The 16,471-nt window shown below is 34.8% G+C and overlaps 4 protein-coding genes across 6 annotated transcripts; 2 read left to right on the top strand and 2 right to left on the bottom strand.

The window, feature by feature from the left end:
* The first annotated feature begins 390 nt into the window (after positions 1-390).
* On the top strand, positions 391-1,124 carry LSm1 (U6 snRNA-associated Sm-like protein LSm1). Its single transcript, XM_014230221.3, has 3 exons — positions 391-558; positions 640-824; positions 880-1,124. The coding sequence occupies exons 1-3, from the start codon at positions 504-506 to the stop codon at positions 1,051-1,053; spliced, it is 414 nt and encodes a 137-aa protein (XP_014085696.1). The 5' UTR covers positions 391-503; the 3' UTR covers positions 1,054-1,124.
* Positions 1,125-2,245: 1,121 nt separating this feature from the next.
* On the bottom strand, positions 2,246-13,378 carry Isha (Insulator su(Hw) mRNA adaptor). Of its 2 annotated transcripts, XM_036375174.2 has the most exons (9): positions 13,074-13,378; positions 11,709-12,275; positions 11,012-11,530; positions 10,380-10,544; positions 10,197-10,283; positions 7,767-8,067; positions 4,514-5,923; positions 4,196-4,447; positions 2,246-4,123 (listed from the first exon to the last, which is right to left on the bottom strand). In XM_036375174.2, exons 1-9 carry the CDS (start codon positions 13,101-13,103, stop codon positions 3,234-3,236), a joined length of 4,221 nt encoding a protein of 1,406 aa, XP_036231067.2. In that variant the 5' UTR covers positions 13,104-13,378; the 3' UTR covers positions 2,246-3,233. The 2 variants fall into 2 exon arrangements, with proteins under 2 accessions (XP_036231067.2, XP_014085685.1); XM_014230210.3 differs by lacking the exon at positions 11,012-11,530 and having other exon boundaries at positions 13,074-13,376.
* A 165-nt stretch (positions 13,379-13,543) lies between these two features.
* Positions 13,544-15,436, top strand: LOC106614461 (uncharacterized). 2 transcript variants are annotated; one of them, XM_014230213.3, is made up of 3 exons: positions 13,544-14,179; positions 14,246-14,445; positions 14,516-15,436. In XM_014230213.3, the coding sequence occupies exons 1-3, from the start codon at positions 13,872-13,874 to the stop codon at positions 15,031-15,033; spliced, it is 1,026 nt and encodes a 341-aa protein (XP_014085688.2). In that variant the 5' UTR covers positions 13,544-13,871; the 3' UTR covers positions 15,034-15,436. The 2 variants fall into 2 exon arrangements, with proteins under 2 accessions (XP_014085688.2, XP_014085687.2); XM_014230212.3 differs by having other exon boundaries at positions 13,551-14,179; positions 14,507-15,436.
* On the bottom strand, positions 15,358-15,941 carry LOC106614462 (protein PET100 homolog, mitochondrial). The gene has a single exon (XM_014230215.3). It carries the CDS (start codon positions 15,828-15,830, stop codon positions 15,585-15,587), a length of 246 nt encoding a protein of 81 aa, XP_014085690.2. The 5' UTR covers positions 15,831-15,941; the 3' UTR covers positions 15,358-15,584.
* Positions 15,942-16,471: the final 530 nt, after the last annotated feature.

Below are 16,471 nucleotides of genomic sequence, written 5' to 3'. Positions count from 1 at the left end.
CATTCTTTGCTTCAAACGAAACTTGCCAGCTCGAGCATATTCCAACAAAATTTTATTTTGGTCTTTAAATTATTTCATTCGTATATAGTGCTGCAACAACCGCAAATTTGTTAATACACTTCAGATAGCAACCTTTTTAAGTTAATGGGGTGTTTTATATATACAGGACTAATGGAAATATATATGCTTGTGTATAAAACATTATTAAATATTGTTACGTACGTTAAATAATGTTTCAACTTTACTGACCCATGCAATAAAAAAAGGAAATGTAGTCAAGTGTTATTTGGTTGATTTTCAACACTGCCCTCAAATAATAATAACAAACAAAGTGACATTAATAAAGTATACTACCTGTCACCTGCATACTGCTATGCTCTAAACATTTTATTTTTTTACCTTATATATAATATTAAATGTGTTTATGCCATTAAGATATGTGTTGAAATAATTGAAAATATTTAGATAAGGAATATTATAAACAATACACGCGATAGAGGAAAATGGATGACTTAAATCCCCTAGCCGGTACAGCGCATCTACTCGAAGAAGTGGACAGTAAGTTTAGCTGGTGCTAACCAAATAAAGTTTATATATGTATTTAAAATATCAATGACTAGACTTATTACCATTGTATAGAAAAGCTGATGGTATTGTTGCGTGATGGACGCACACTCATTGGTTACTTGCGTTCTGTGGATCAATTTGCGAATTTAGTGCTGCACCGTACCATCGAACGTATACATGTAGGCAATGAGTACGGCGATATACCGCGCGGAGTTTTCATCATACGCGGAGAAAACGTTGTGTTGCTGGGAGAAATTGTAAGTTTAAAATGAATAAAAATGTTATGGAAAGCTAATTGTATGCAATATGTAGGATCGCGAAAAAGAAGCCAAATTGCCATTGAAAGAGATATCAGTCGATGAAATCCTGGATGCACAACGTAGAGAACAAGAACAAAGGCAAGAGAAACATCGACTTATATCGAAAGCGCTGAAGGAGCGTGGCTTAGCGGTTAATACAGATATAATTAATGAAGATTTTTGTTAAATTATTAACTTGACAATATATAATTATAATATATTAGGTGTAGTAAAAATAAAAATCCATTATTTTTCCAATAGATGACGTTATTTGTCTGTAGCTCGCGTTGTATAAGTCCGATCGGGTTTCGCTAGATGGCGTTAGCAAGATAACATTTTGTCAGAGAATCTTATAAATATTTATTTAAAATATTATTTATTTATTAACATTCACTGGTTTTGTCATTGGTTGATTCAGTTTTGTTTGAGCGCGCGTCCAAAGCATCCTTGTCAAAGATGGACACTAGCAAATGGCAAATACGCTATATTTTACAGTTTTTCTTCGATAAGGGCAAAAACGCTAACCAAGAGGCTGAAAATGTGAATAGCGTTTATGGTCCAGACTGTAACAGCTAATCAGGCACAATTTTGGTTTCGTCGATTCCGTTCAAGTACTTTCGATGTCAAAGATGTACCACAAACTGGAAGGCTAATTGCCGAAAATGTCGATAAATAAATATAGTTATTATTATAAATGATTATAAATATACATATTTTTTAAAAAATTAAAAAAAGCTAATTTTTGTCATAATTTTACTTGCCGCAAAATCTACACATGTAAATGCACGTATTATACATTGTGTTGATTTACAATAATTCTCGTTTCACAAATACTGTTGTGTGCTACAACTCTGTAATATTTGTAAACAAAAAAATATCCGCTTAAAACAAGTTTTTAAATTTATTATTGCTTTTCGTTTCAAACAATTATTATATAAAAAAACGAGTTAGTAATTTCTTGCTATATTATTATACCCCAAACAAAGTTTTCAGTTTTGGAGATATCGATCTGAAATTTTGCACACGTTCTTTTCATCCCAAAAAGCTGCTCAATTGCTGGAATCGGCCCACTACAGCATATAGCTGTCATACTAACTGAACGCTACAAATGAAGTCCTTGTATGTATAACTTTTTTATTTGACAAGTTATCTTTACGAAATTTGGCATAGATTATTGTTTAAGGCAACGCTACAATCTTCGCAGAACTTGTATCAATCGGTCCGCTATAGGCAGCTATACCATACAAACTAACCGATAACAACCAAGTTTTTGTATGGAAAACTTTTTTCTTTGTGAAGTGTATTCTAGCTTCTAGCTTGCAGCCGTAGTTAACGTTTTTGTTGTTGTCTCTCATCACCGACTGATATGAAAACGAGCATTTCAATTTGCATATTTATTTCTTCAAATGATATTCGTATTACATATACATATACGATAATTTGCAGTAATCTAAATAGGTTATATACTAAATCTTAGATTTGATTCATATTCTTGAATGCATTTATGTATGTGACTTTTAAACGACGTTCAAAACTAAAATTTATGAATTTCAATAACAAATCACTGGCAATCGTTAGTGATTTGTTTGATTGTTGGCTCAGCTCTGGGACAATCATTACGAACATGATACGCTCGGCAAATGAATCCCTTGATATAAATTGTATGTTCTTTTCGACGCAAAAAAGTTTGTGAACTAAATGTATTTTGCAGATTTGTTGGTAGTTTTTTTGTAAGCCAAGTGTCGAAGCACTAAAAATGTTGTATGTATGTAACAAAATACACAGCATTGCCGGCATGTGAAAATTTCCATTAAAAAAAAAAATTGTCACAAAATTGTATTAACTTGGCTATAGTACATATGGAATTTCAAGTTTGTCTTCTTAGTTGGCTTTGTGATAAATTTTCTGCTCGCTTCTTACAGAATACTATCAGTAAAATAAAACAGTAAAATATTTTTAACACATATTAGCTGTTGCTTGTTTGCCTCTATCGCATTATATTCATTTTGCACACTAGAATTATGAGTGTGTATGCAATTTGCGTTAATATGCATATTTCTGGCAACACAATTAATTCCCTAGCGTGTGTTCGTGTCAAACATTAAATTGTATAATGTAAATCTCTTTTATCTTGACTCGATTGAAGAACAAGCTTCACAGTAGCGAAAAGTATAATAATATTATTCATGTTACACTCGATATTTTACAAATTAAGCAAATTGTTGTTTTTGTCTATTCTTAGGTAACTTTCTATAGATTTATGTTTAATAAAAATAAAAATTATAAATTGCTTTGCTAATATTTAATATGTATGTGAGTTGAGTTGGCGCTCTATTCACGCAAATCATATCTTCTTCAAAGTTCTGTTCATTCACTTGGCTTTTCCTCTGCCGTGGCGGCTGTTGGCGGTATGTCAGCGGCAGCTGTTGTGTCTTGCGCTGCAACTGTAGTAGGTTCCGTTACGTTTTCAACGGCTGGCGCAGGCGGTTCTGGTTTGGCCGTTTGAGGTGTTTCCTTTGCAGGTTGTGATTCGGGTTTCTCAATTGACTCCTTTTGCTCCGTTAGTTGCACGGGCTGTACTGATATTTTTTCTACTTTTGTCTCCGGCACTACTGGCTCATCCGCCGCTTTTGTAGTGGCTTCGCTCTTCTGCACATCTTCGCTATGTTTCTTGGCAGCGATCTCTACATTTTCCTCTTTGTCTTTCGCTGTTCTACTGCTTTCAGCATCTTTCGCTGTTGTGGAGTTTTCTAACGTTGGCGTTCCTTTAACCGTTGCTGTCGATGTACCATCTGGTTTGTATTCCTCCAACTCCAGATCCCAATCGTCTTCAGTATCTTCAGGTTTAGCGCTTGATTTTGTTGAGCCTTCGCGTGCTGCATCGCGTGAGCTACGCCGATTGCTGCCACTACGTTCACGGTCACCTCGTTCATTGTCACGGTGATCACCGCGTTCGGAACGATCTCGACTGCCGACAGCAGCGCCTCTACGGTTGCCACCAGGTCCGCCGCGTCCATGCCAATCTTCGGGTGCATCACGATCACGAAAACGATTGCCACTACCGCCAGCGGGCCCACTAGCTCCAGCAGCACCACGTCGCTTGAACGCACTGCCATCATCGCCCTCTTCATCGCTCCAATTACCTGGCGCACCATGACCACCAATACCGCCGCGACCACCACCACGGCCTCCACGACCGCCCCTACCACCACGACCAGGCATGTCACGATCAAATGGATTGCGTGGATTAAAGAAACCTAAAAATATTTCAGCTCATTAATAAAGGTTTCATCTGCTTTAATGGTATTAATTTTTATATATTTACAAACCTTGTCTCCCCGGGCCTTGTCCCTGTCCAGGACCGCCTCCTGGTCCTCCGTGTCCGCCACGCATAAACATTGGTCCACCACCGGGTCCACCCATTCGCTGATTGAACGCGTTCGGTGGTGGTATACGCATTTGCATGAGACTTGTCGGTTGATTGAAGCGATTTTGCATATTGGGGTAGAAATCGCCATTATGATTGCCGCCACCACGTGGGCCACCCGCACCGCCGCGTGGTCCACCACGTCCATCAAAGTCTGAAAATATAAATTTTTACATCCAATTATCGATTTATTTTGTTTCAAGCTTTGCGTTGAAATTACCATTCATAAAATCAGGACGATGTTGTGGATTGTTGATATCGTGCGGGGGCATATTCATTGGTCCAACACCGCGGCCGCCTCTACCACCCTCATTGAAATTAGGCGGTCCACCAATCATGCCACCTTCGTTGAAATTAGGCGGTCCACCAGTCATACCACCCTCGTTGAAATTCGGTGGTCCTCCCATGCCACCATCGTTAAAATTGGGTGGTCCGCCCATACCGGCTGCTTCATTAAAGTTCGCCTGCCCACCGTTTTCTCGCCACCTTTTTGCAGCTTCTATTAATTCTACTTCGTCATTGGCGCCACTTCGTCCACCCCAACGACTGTTACCACCAGCTCCGCCACGCTCACGACCTCGATCACGACTGAAGATATCACCTACACCGGTTTCGGCACTAGGACCACCACTTGGTCCGCCAAACATTGGAGGTGGCTGATTGAAATTCATTGCCGGCGCATTAACTGGTGCTGGTATACTGGCAGAACTGGGTCCATCTTCTTCATCCATTTCAATATCCATTTGATCGTCGCTGGATGATGCGTTGCCAACGGCTGGCGGGGGTACACCGGACGACATAGCCGCTGGAGGTGGATACTGGCCAGGTGGTGGCATTCCCATTGGTGGCCCCATGCCCGGCGGTGGACCGCTACCACCAGCCACTTGTCCGGGCATAGGTGGAAAAGCTGGCGGCATTATACCAGTTTGCATCATCATCGGATGTGGCGGCGGCATACCGGGCACCATATTCGGTGGCATTGGAATACCAGATAACGGCATTGGTCCCATGGGACCTAGCATGCGTGGTGGCCCACCCATTGGAGGAGCCATTGGGAATTGAACTGCTACCATAGGCATTTTTGGGGGTGGACCACTAGTAGGTGGTGGCCCCGGTGGTGGTTGTGTTGTATCGATGCCAAATAATAAGCCAGTATTTCCAGCTGCCTGACTTGGAGGTGCGCTAGGCGGCAAATTGGCGGTATTCTCTGAAACTTTTTCTTTCAGACTCTTCATGTGATTAATTTTATCCTTCACCCAGCCGGGCATGGAATCTTCATCGAACATGCCACCCTCTTCTAATGCATCAAAATCCGTATCGCTATCCAATTTAGTCCACGGTATGTAGGTGACACCTAATTCTAGATCCCAAAAGTCTTTCCATTCTTTGCTTTTGACACCCTTACCCGCGGCCCATGAGATAGTGATAGCACGTCCTTGTAGCTTGTGATTCTTCAGATTTTGCATAGCCTTGTGCGCATCCTGACGCCTATGCATCACTATAAATGCGCAACCGCGCGGCACAATCAAATCAATGCTCACGATATCGCCATAGGCGCCGAAAGTGTCGGATAATTCCTCTTGATAAACAAGTTTTGAGAGATGTCCCACCCAGAGTGTGGTACTACAAACTATAAAAATTAAAAAAAGGCAAATAAACCATATAAGATAAGTTCGTAAGTGAAGTAAATATCATTTTTATAATTTATCATTAAGATGTAATTAAATACATAAAAATTATTTTAAAAATGTATTGCTGCTGACGTGCGTTTGTATTTTTGTGCGCTTTATATATACATTTTATTTTTGCTTAAGGAAATATTAAAAAAAAAAAATTTAAAACCTTTAGTTATCTAAGTTTAGTTCCTCATTTTGTGAGATATCGATTTGAAATTTTGCAAACATCTGTTTCTCCCCAAGAAACTGCTTTTGTCGGAATATACATTAATGGACCATATCAAAATCATGGCTTTATCTGGAAAGCTTTTTTATTTGACAAGATATTTTTACGAAATTTGGCATGCAATAATTTCGAAATACAATGATACAATCTTCGAAAAAATGTTTCAGATCGGACCACTACAGCCTATAGCTGCTATACAAACTGAACGTTTAAAATCATGTCTTTATATGGAAAACTTTTTTATTTGACAAGATATCTTTGCGAAATTTGGCATGAAATATTTTCGAAATCAACGGTACAATCTGCGAAAAAATGTTTTAGATCGGACCACTATAGCCTATAGCTGCTCTATAAACTGAACATTTAAAATCAAGTTCTCGTATGTAAAAGTTTTTTATTTTTGAAGCGTATTATAGCTTCGGTGCAGCCGAACTTTTTCTTCTTTTACATTAATTTTCTAATCTAGCATTTGAACTATTATATTTGCTGCAGCTTATCTTAAATGATAAAAATGAACAGCAACTAAATATAAAAGCGCATAAGTCCATCACTGATATGCCATTAATATTGCAAGTTATCGATAAATATAGTAATCGTGTCATCACTGTTAACTTATTACACTATAATAAATATTAATTTTATGTTTTTATAAACAGAATTTTTCACTTTTTTTAGAAAAGCTATATCGAAAAGCTTTTATCATTTTACTTTTCTATTAATATTTCGATAATTTTAGATTTCGAAAACGTCGATTTGTGAAATTTGCTCAAAACATACACAAAACTCTTCAAGTTAGGAAGTCAATATAACACTTGTCGTTTATATTTGGGTTTTTTAAACACATTAAACACACGCCAGCCAACAACAGAGATGCCAAAAAAAGAGCTGAAAAGAAAAAACGAGATCATTAGTAACTGTTACAAAGCAGTTTCGATGACGAGTACAATGCGAAGCCACAGAGAAAAACATGATCATGTTGTAAATTCTAGGTTATTTAGAATGTCTCTGCGTAGCCAATTGAAGATCTTAGAGATCCGAAAATTTTGCACAGTTATTTCAAAAAACTGTCGAAGTTGAACGCAATTTAGTCTATAAAGAAAATAACGCGAGAAGTTTTAAGTAAATGACGTCAGTGGAATCCGGATTTTCATGTTACAGGAAATTTTTATTCGCAAAAAAAAAAGAGTAAAATTAAAGCGACAACAAATTTTTGGAATGTTCAAAAAAACGAATGCAACGTTTTAAATACGAGTCTTAAAATCAAATTATACGACCGACGAGTATGAGCGATTTTAAGTAAGCTTGGACTTGATCGTTGAATATGCGTACATATTCCAAATAAAAACTATTTGGATAACAAGATCGGACTTATCGAGACGATTTAATTTCGTGTAATGAACAGTTACCAAGTGCTTTTATGGCCCGACTGCATTATGTGACTGCAAATAGCCGCAACAATAATGCAAAACCTGAAAATCAAAAGTTTGCTACTGAAAGAAAAGAAGAACAAATAAATGTGATTCAAAACTTACGACAGATTTTTAAAAATGTAAAAATTATGTTAAATTTACCGCTTAAATGCTCCTTCCTGATATCCGGCAGACCTTTCCGGCGACGCTCACGCTCATGTTCACGATCCTTCTCCTTATCCCTTATGCTGCGATCACGATCCCGATCACGCGATGTGCGACGTCGATATGAACCGCGTGGTGAACGGCTGCGCGAACGGGAACGTGAACGCCGACGACGACCACGGTCGCGTGAACGAGAACGACTACGGCTACGGCTGCTGCGGCGACGTGAAGACTTGTAGCGATCACGATCATGTGTTGGCGAAGGGCTACGTGAATCATTGCCATCCAAATTGATAACCTATGATGTGGAAGTAGGAGCGCAAAGTCAAGATATATATTTTCGTAAAAAAAAAAAATTCAAGAAAACTAAAATGAGTATAAAAGAAAGGGATGAGAGGAGTGGCCGGGTAGTGTAAGGAAAGGAATGTAAAGGAAAAAATTAGCAGTAAGGATTGTTGGGAAACGCATAAATTACTGGGTTACAAGTATGGGGGTGGGTTAATAGTATAGGAATGAGTTTCTTTTTTTTTTTGTTTTTTTTTTTTTTATGAGGAAGTTAAATTGTGTGGATGAAGGTGTTTGTTGAGTTGGATGACATGTTCGCTTTTACGCAGTTGAAATAAATAGTTTATATAAGAAAACTGTTACTTCAATAAGCAAGCCCCTTAGGTTTGGCTGTAGGGCGTGGCATAGAGTCGTGTTGACGTGTGTTTCTTATTATTTGTGTACATTTTACACGCTTACGCTTTATTTACGTTTTTATATATGATTTACGTAGTTATTTTGAGCAAATTTCACATTTCATTTTGTTTTACTTTTACACGCTTAAATATTTCGTTTACATTTCGATTGTGCTAGTAAATTATTGATTCTATAACTTTTCTAAATTTAAAGTTAAACAAAAAATTGTGTAGAGTTAACTTACCAGCAATCGCTACGCAAACGTTGTTATACGTCTCACACCAAGTCCGGTAGAATTTCATCAGTTTTAAATCTTACCTTTTCAACGCTTTTTGCGCATGCGCATAAGCCGTTGCATGGAAATTCCGACGCCCAACGGAGTCAAAGTCAATTCAATTCGAATTTTTATTTTATATGTAGGTATATAAAAGTAAAGGTTTTTTTTTTTTTAATTTGTTAAAATTTTTTGGACTTTTTAATCAAAAATAGCTGACAATTACTGCTTTTTGTTTGCCAATTTTTAAAAAATTTACGTACTTTTCATGCTATTGCTTTATCTTTTAATGGAAAAAAAAATTGTTTTTTTTAACTGTTCGCATGGGTCGGTCGTATGTATGCGTTAAGCCACAAAATATAAGTTTTTCAAATTTTCAAATTAACGGTTAAAATCAGTGTGTCATTTATTCATGGCTACACTATTGAACATACATTAATATAAATATACTAAGAAATTGTGCTAAATCTTTTAAAATAAAATTTGTTTAGGTAGTGCTGCCCGCCCTGTTCAATTTTGATCGGTTTTACATTTTATAGTTTTATGGGGAAATTTAAGCGCACAGCTTATTTTACCGGTTAGCGTTAATTAAATTCTGAATTTAAATATGTTTGCAACTTGCACAGGTTACACATTAAAGTCTAATTTTTACTTTTGCTTGGGTATAACAACATCAGGTATTGGTGCTGATCAATCGCTCAGTGATCTCGTCGAGTTTAATTATTATTATTTCTCAATTTAAATTTAATCAACCGCACGTCAGCACAAGTAAAACGAAGTGTTTTATGCAATTCGATGAAATATAATAAAAATAGTTTAATATAAATTAAAAAACTATTTTCAAACTACAATATTTTTTCAAATAAATAGACATTTTTTTAATTATAATATTTTTGCAAATAAATTGAATTTTTTAAATTATATTCTTTCAAATAAACTGAACATCTTTTAATTATAAAATTTTTTTAATTTTGATAATTTTTCAAATATATATAAATTTTTTTAATTTTGATAATTTTTCAAATATATATAAATTTTTTTAATTTTGATAATTTTTCAAATATATATAAATTTTTTTAATTATAATATTTTTGCAAATAAATTGAAATTTTTTTAATATATTTTTTAAACAAAACTGAACATCTTTTAATTATAATAGTTTTGCAAATGAATTTAAATTTTTTTAATTATAATATTTTTTCAAATAAATTTAAATTTTTTTAATTATAATATTTTTGCAAATAAATTTTTGTAAATAAATAAAAAAATATTATTATATTTTTTCAAAAAAAGTGAACATTTTTTAATTATAATATTTTTTTAAATAAATTAACATTTTTTAAATAAAATTTTTTTTTGCATAAAATACTTCGTTTTATTGTGTCAAATGAGAGTTATTGTAAAGTTGAAAATTAAATAAAACATCTAAAACATTACAATAATCTAAAATTATTTATACAAAAAGTATATACCTCAATTTTTTGCTCGACCGATACGAATTCCACTTCTTTGTTGAACTCATTTGACTCAGCGGATACGCCATGCCCACCAGTTTGCGTCTAAATTGTAAAAAATTAAAAATTTAAAAGAAAAGAAAAAAATAAAAACACGGAAAATGTGTTATAACATTACAAGCGTAATTAATATTGCAGTACCTTCAAAACATTTTGTAAATGTTTCTCAAACTCCTTTTCCTGCATGCGCATTTCGTTTATTTTGTATTGCTGTTCCTCTTGCTGTTTCATTTTTTGGAAATTTTGCAACGTTTGCAGTTGCAGCAAGACATTTGGATCATTAAGCAGTTGTTGTAAGTTATTATTCTAAAAAAATATATATAATTAATTAATATTCTGCTCTCCAATACAAAAATTTAGATATATAAAATAAATTATAAATACTTTCAAACTAAGAAAGCAGTATCAAATCTAATGTGGTTTCATATAAATTTATTCACTATTGGAACATAAACAGCTGTAAATTGGGCAACGAAAGAAAGTATATGTGTGTACCTATTTAACTAAAACACAAAAAAAAAAAATAGAAAAGCGATAAAAATATGTAGAATTAACGCTTTATGAAAATAATTTAAAAATTTTTAAACTGAAAATACTGCTGCTAAAGAAACTGTGTGAAAATAATAATTTTTGTACACATAAAATCGAAGTCTCTCTTTTGATGAGTACAACTAATAAAAAAAACCCAAACAAACAATTTTGTACGCCAATTGGCGGCAAATAATGTGTGACGTTTTAAGTAACAGTCTAGTAGTAGGCATATGAAAATTTACATCGATTAGTTTGGATGAATGCTGCGGTGAGTTGTTGTCTAGACCGTCGTTCTCGTCCAGTATAACATCATGGCTGTTTTTTGCATATTTTATATAGGATTCAGTATGTTGGGACTTATTGCCGCTACTGGCGATTCCACTGCTACCAGCACCAACATTTCCAACGTTACTTGCATTTCGTCCACTTCCGCCACCACCAGCTCCGCTATCTATTAGACGAGCATACTCGTGTGCATCTCTATCTGCTCGTGAATCACGCAAGTCGCGCACATCACGCATTTCACGCATTTCACGCGGCTCACGCATTTCTCGTGTTTCACGCATTTCTCGTGTTTCACGTAGTTCTCGAGATTCACGTATTTCACGCAAATCGCGCGATTCTCGCATTTCGCGTGTGGCTTTAGTGGAACAAGCTGTTGTTGCTGATGCACTATGACGCTTCAGATATTGTTGCATATGTTCCAACTGACGCAATGTACTATTATCAAGCATATTCTGAGCTTTTTCGTGACTCAATGTCTATATAGTTAAACGTTCATTTATTTTTGTTTGGTTTATTAAATTTGATTGATATGTTTAGGCAGTTTGTTAGTATGCATGTACAGTTAGAAGAAAAATAAAACAATTTAACAAAATTGTGAATTTGATCTTCTATTAATTTAATTTAGACCCTATAATTGTAAAACCAATAGCTTACCGATAAATCTGGCATTCCACCATGCTTATCATCGTTGGGTCCCGTTGTATTCATACTAATATCCATAGAGGTAGACGATAGATTTAGTCCATTTGCACCACCCGTTGCAATATCGTTTAGATTACTTCCCGGCATGTTTGGTCCACCAGTACCACCACTCGGTGGCAATTGGTAAATTGGATGATTCGGATCCGCCAAATCAAAAATTGGCTGTATAACTTCTGGTGCAAACACATTGTTCTTTTGCCATAAATTGAGCACACGTATAATACGGCTTTTATCATCGGGTGCGCAACGAAATAGATTCGCAAATGTTTCCTTGATATTGCGCGCGAAACGTGGCGCGAATACATCCTTTTCGGGACCGAATTGATGACGAGACTGGCGAACAATTGAATCGATGACATACAGTCCGGGAACTTTATATTCGGGTTTACATTTGAGTATGAACTTTTCAACACTCTGAACGACGTGCTTGTAGAATTTGATGGCGCGCATCGCCGATTTAGTGATGGCGGCCATTTTGGCCTTGGAAATTGGCGGTTTCTGGTCATAGAGGCTGGAAAGCTGTAATAATTGAAAAATTAATTAAGTTACAAATATGTAGAGTTTTATAAAAAAAAAAAGCGATAATCTATTTTGATTCATGAACGTAATTTCCCAAAGAATTCGAAAATGCAAGAAATGTTCTAATAAAACTAAAACGTTTACTACAGGTCCGCAACTGTAGGTACTTATATACATTTTTAATAGATTCCTCAAAGTGTCGGCGGTGCAAACTATATGAATGCAAGCACATTGTAGTCAAATTGACGAATTGGAACTCAAATATTTTTAAGCATCGTGTTCATAAAAACTTAATCCAAGTTTTTGTAAATACCTTTAATTGATACAATTTAAAGGATAAGAAAATCAGGTACAAGAAACTAATGTATCGACTCCACTGATCATTTTACGAACTCGAATTCTATGTGATATATGTACTTGAATCACTCACACTGTTTTTTTTTTTTTTCAATGAGAAAACTTTTTATGACAATTGGCGGATTATGCAGTGACTACGGGCAATAGTTAGCGTTGACTAGAAATTCGATTCTTACATACTTGCTAGTTGCCCTTGGAAGAAATGTGCATTAGAATTCACTCATTAGAACAAATAATTCGTAACAGAAAGTTTGTGCGCTATATATGTAGATTCACAATAGCTTCACTACCGTTCTTCGTATCACAAATTGGACACAGCTTTGTCGAAGGCGCCGTAAAATCCTTCTCAAGTTATTGTATTCCGAAACATATAATTTTTCCACTATTAAAGTTACGCCAACAGTTTTCGAAGCATTTTTTATATTTTCCTGCGCTACTTACCTCATTATTAAAGGCGACGACGTTTTCCATTTCGCACGAGTACGATACACCGATGAGCCACTGCCAAATTTTTTCTTGGTTACTCCCTCGACCAATTGCACTCACTTCATAACACTCTTTCCACTAATAAACTAAACAACTTAATGTCTAGCACACGTTTTTCACTTAGTTTCCTTAAAAACTTCACTAAATTTGTGAATTATTCTCACAAAAATCGCGTTAATTATTTCTGTGCGGTTAAAAATTCGGCTAAATTTACACACACACTATTCCAGGGAAACTGAAAAGTAAAATGGCGATTCTTTAATTTTCTTTTAACGACCGTTTTGACATTTGCTAACATTTATTTGACTGCAGGTGGCGCGCTGGAAATATACAACAGAGAACGTAAATTATATTATATTTAATTTACATTCGCTGACAATAAAATTTATTCCATATATATAGATAATTTTTATATAAAAGTTTCACGTTCGTTAAAAGAACGTTGTCATTAACATAAAAACTTGGAAAGAAAAAAATAAATTTCTACTTTACGTTTTCGTTGACAGCGACATCCACCGCAGAAATTACCGCTAACATTTATGTGACGTCAACATAACCTTATGATTGTAGCGAAATTTCTCACGCAACCATTGTTAATACGGTGAAACGTAAAAATTGTCAACAAATTGTAGAAAATGATAAACAAACAACTGCCATATACTTATATATGCGTTGAATAAATAATAATAATATTGTATTTAATTTGTTGAGGAGTATATTTTAACTAAAAAACGGAGACACTATTTATTGAGCATGACTGCCCATCGTGCATTGGAAGACTCGGATATGGCATTAATTGAACGTGTGAGAATGACACCTTCGCTGTACGATCATAGAAACCTAGATTTTCGTCTCGCCTATCGTAAAGAGCAGGAGTGGGAAGTAGTTGGTGCCATGGTAGGGATGACAGCAACCGAGGCAAGAAGACGTTGGACTTGTCTGCGTGATCGGTATTCACGCGAACTCAAACAATTGCGTTTGCATCCGGAGAAGAATGAGTATGGTAATAGTCCCTTTTTTCGCCAAATGGATTTTCTACGCAAATTTGTGCGAAAGCGAAGGTTGCTATGATTTACTATATAGTTAATACTAAATTTCTATATATTTTGCATTTCTTTTTATCTAAGGAATCGTCGACGCAATGGATTTATTGAATATGAAAATCAAAGTGCTGAAGAACAAAAGGTAAACAAAGGTGAACAAAATATACATAAAAACGAGGAAGAAGACGACTACAATTTAGAAAACTATGATGAACAATCAGAAACTTACGACGGTAAAATCGATGAAAACACCATGGAATCAGATTACCCTGAATTTGTTGACGGTAATTGCTTTTCGAATCAAACTAGATATTATTGCCTTTTGCTAATAATGAATTTACTTAGTGGACGCAGGTGAAGATGTTTATGAGGAGTGTGTGGAAACACCTATTACTGAAGCAAATGTAAAACCACAAACATTTAATCACACCAGTATCGAAGTCAATTCAAAACAAATGACTGCCCCGATTATATCAACAGCTGCGCTGCCTCACAATACAAACCGTGCAATGAACACATTTTCTAAAAGTCAATTACAACAGCAAATGGTGATTAACACAAGTCCAATTGCTGTGTCGCAAGCAACTCAATATAAGCAAACGCGTAATTTATATAGTAACTCACAAACACGACCTCAACAACCACATTTCCAAAACCAGTCCGACACCAATGTGTATTCGAATGTGACAGTTCCGGAAACGGAAGATGATCTTTTTGGTAAATCTATAGCCGTATACTTAAAGCAATTATCCCGTCGTCACAAAATTAAAGCACAAGTCGAAATGTTTCAAATACTGGAAAAGTATATTGAACTAGAAGAGAGTGCAAAAGTCCGAATATCAGTAAAAGCAACAAATATTAACAATGGCTAGAAGCCATTATCTAGTTGCATTTTTTTTGTTTGATCGAATGCGAAATATATATGCGTGTACACTTTCATTGAAAACAGGCACTTTGGTAAAGTTTCGTTTTTAAACTTAGTTATCTAATATTCTTTGCATATTTAAGTTGAATTAAGTGAATTTATTAGTAAATAGATTAAGACTATGTTGTATATGATATAAAAAAAATATACATATTTTTACTTCCAAGTAGACGTATACTTCAGTGAAAACCTGTAACATTTATGTCAGGTCTCTGCCAAGCGTTTGGCAATGGCACTTTATAAATATAATTTAATGCCGCCACGAAAGATGTTTGTATGAGTAATATTAAAGCTTTATTATAAAAGTTATTTATGAATAAATAATAAATAAAAATCAATTTGATAATTAATTATTCTTTCAATCATATTCCAATAACAAATGTGTAATGTTCATTATAGGTAAATAGTGCAACTCACAAAAAACATAAATAACCTTATATAATATTCTAGTATAGCACACGGCTTTTGTGGTAACTATTATTATTTTGTCGTAAACAATTATTTTCCACGCTTTTCTATATCCTCTAATGCCTTCATCATTTCTTTATCTCTTTTTTCACGCACATCTTTTATGGCTTTTTGTATCTCTTCCCGATGACCTAAACTCTCTGGTGGATATAACTCACGCCTTGTCTTGGTTACCCATTCCTCAAAGTAAGCCGGTTGATTGAAGATGTGAAACATGGCCACAGGAAAGGACATGTACAGCGTCATTTTAAAAACTTCCAATCGCCAGCTACCCATTTCTGCACTTGTCTTAATCAATCAATTTATACGCCAGCAAAAATATTACACCGAAAATTACAAAGAAGTAAATTTTGTTAAAATAAATCAGCTGTTTATGGAATACACAACTATTTTGGGAAATTTTCACAGCCGACAGCACTGCCAACTACATGAAATAATTGAGATATTTAAGAGTATTTTGGTAATATTTAAGCGAAATAGGGTTATTTAAAACTACGATTCCTACGCTAAAAATTTTAAAAAGTTATTTTTATGTGAATATTTATTTTTTTAATTATCATAATATAATATACGTTCTTTGGAATGACTGACCAAATTTATATATGCCAAATTATATTGCAAACCAATCGGAATGTTTAGGAATTATTGATTTACAACAACAACAACAAAGAAAAATCAAAATATTGTAAAAACTTCTCATAATTTTTGATTGATCAGAAAAGTGAGCGTAAATAATTAAATATATCCAAAGACACATTCTTATTTTTGAAAATTAACATTCGTACTCTGTTCGCAAACACTCGGTGATAATGGAAGCGGAAGGAAGTTTGAAGAATTGACAGATTCGTTCTCATTGTCAAAAACGCTGACGGCAAATTAAATGTACCGCAATTCATACAAATTTTGTACCGCAAAAC

The sequence above is a fragment of the Bactrocera oleae genome, chromosome 4 (genome assembly GCF_042242935.1).
Source record: "Bactrocera oleae isolate idBacOlea1 chromosome 4, idBacOlea1, whole genome shotgun sequence".
In the NCBI taxonomy this organism is placed as follows: Eukaryota; Metazoa; Arthropoda; class Insecta; order Diptera; family Tephritidae; genus Bactrocera; species Bactrocera oleae.
This window is presented reverse-complemented; position numbering and strand designations above follow the sequence as displayed.

Excerpts from the sequence above, each read along its gene's own strand:
- LSm1 (XM_014230221.3), top strand. The coding sequence starts at position 504 with ATGGATGACTTAAATCCCCTAGCCGGTACAGCGCATCTACTCGAAGAA. Across the intron at positions 559-639 it reads TCTACTCGAAGAAGTGGACA|AAAAGCTGATGGTATTGTTG; the intron begins GTAAGTTTAGCT and ends ACCATTGTATAG. Across the intron at positions 825-879 it reads TTGTGTTGCTGGGAGAAATT|GATCGCGAAAAAGAAGCCAA; the intron begins GTAAGTTTAAAA and ends TGCAATATGTAG.
- Isha (XM_036375174.2), bottom strand. The coding sequence starts at position 13,103 with ATGGAAAACGTCGTCGCCTTTAATAATGAG. Across the intron at positions 10,284-10,379 it reads ATTTACAAAATGTTTTGAAG|ACGCAAACTGGTGGGCATGG; the intron begins GTACTGCAATAT and ends TTTACAATTTAG. Across the intron at positions 4,448-4,513 it reads TCGTCCTGATTTTATGAATG|ACTTTGATGGACGTGGTGGA; the intron begins GTAATTTCAACG and ends TTATATTTTCAG.
- LOC106614461 (XM_014230212.3), top strand. The coding sequence starts at position 13,872 with ATGACTGCCCATCGTGCATTGGAAGACTCGGATATGGCATTAATTGAA. Across the intron at positions 14,180-14,245 it reads AAATTTGTGCGAAAGCGAAG|GAATCGTCGACGCAATGGAT; the intron begins GTTGCTATGATT and ends TTTTTATCTAAG. Across the intron at positions 14,446-14,506 it reads TTACCCTGAATTTGTTGACG|TGGACGCAGGTGAAGATGTT; the intron begins GTAATTGCTTTT and ends GAATTTACTTAG.
- LOC106614462 (XM_014230215.3), bottom strand. The coding sequence starts at position 15,830 with ATGGGTAGCTGGCGATTGGAAGTTTTTAAAATGACGCTGTACATGTCC.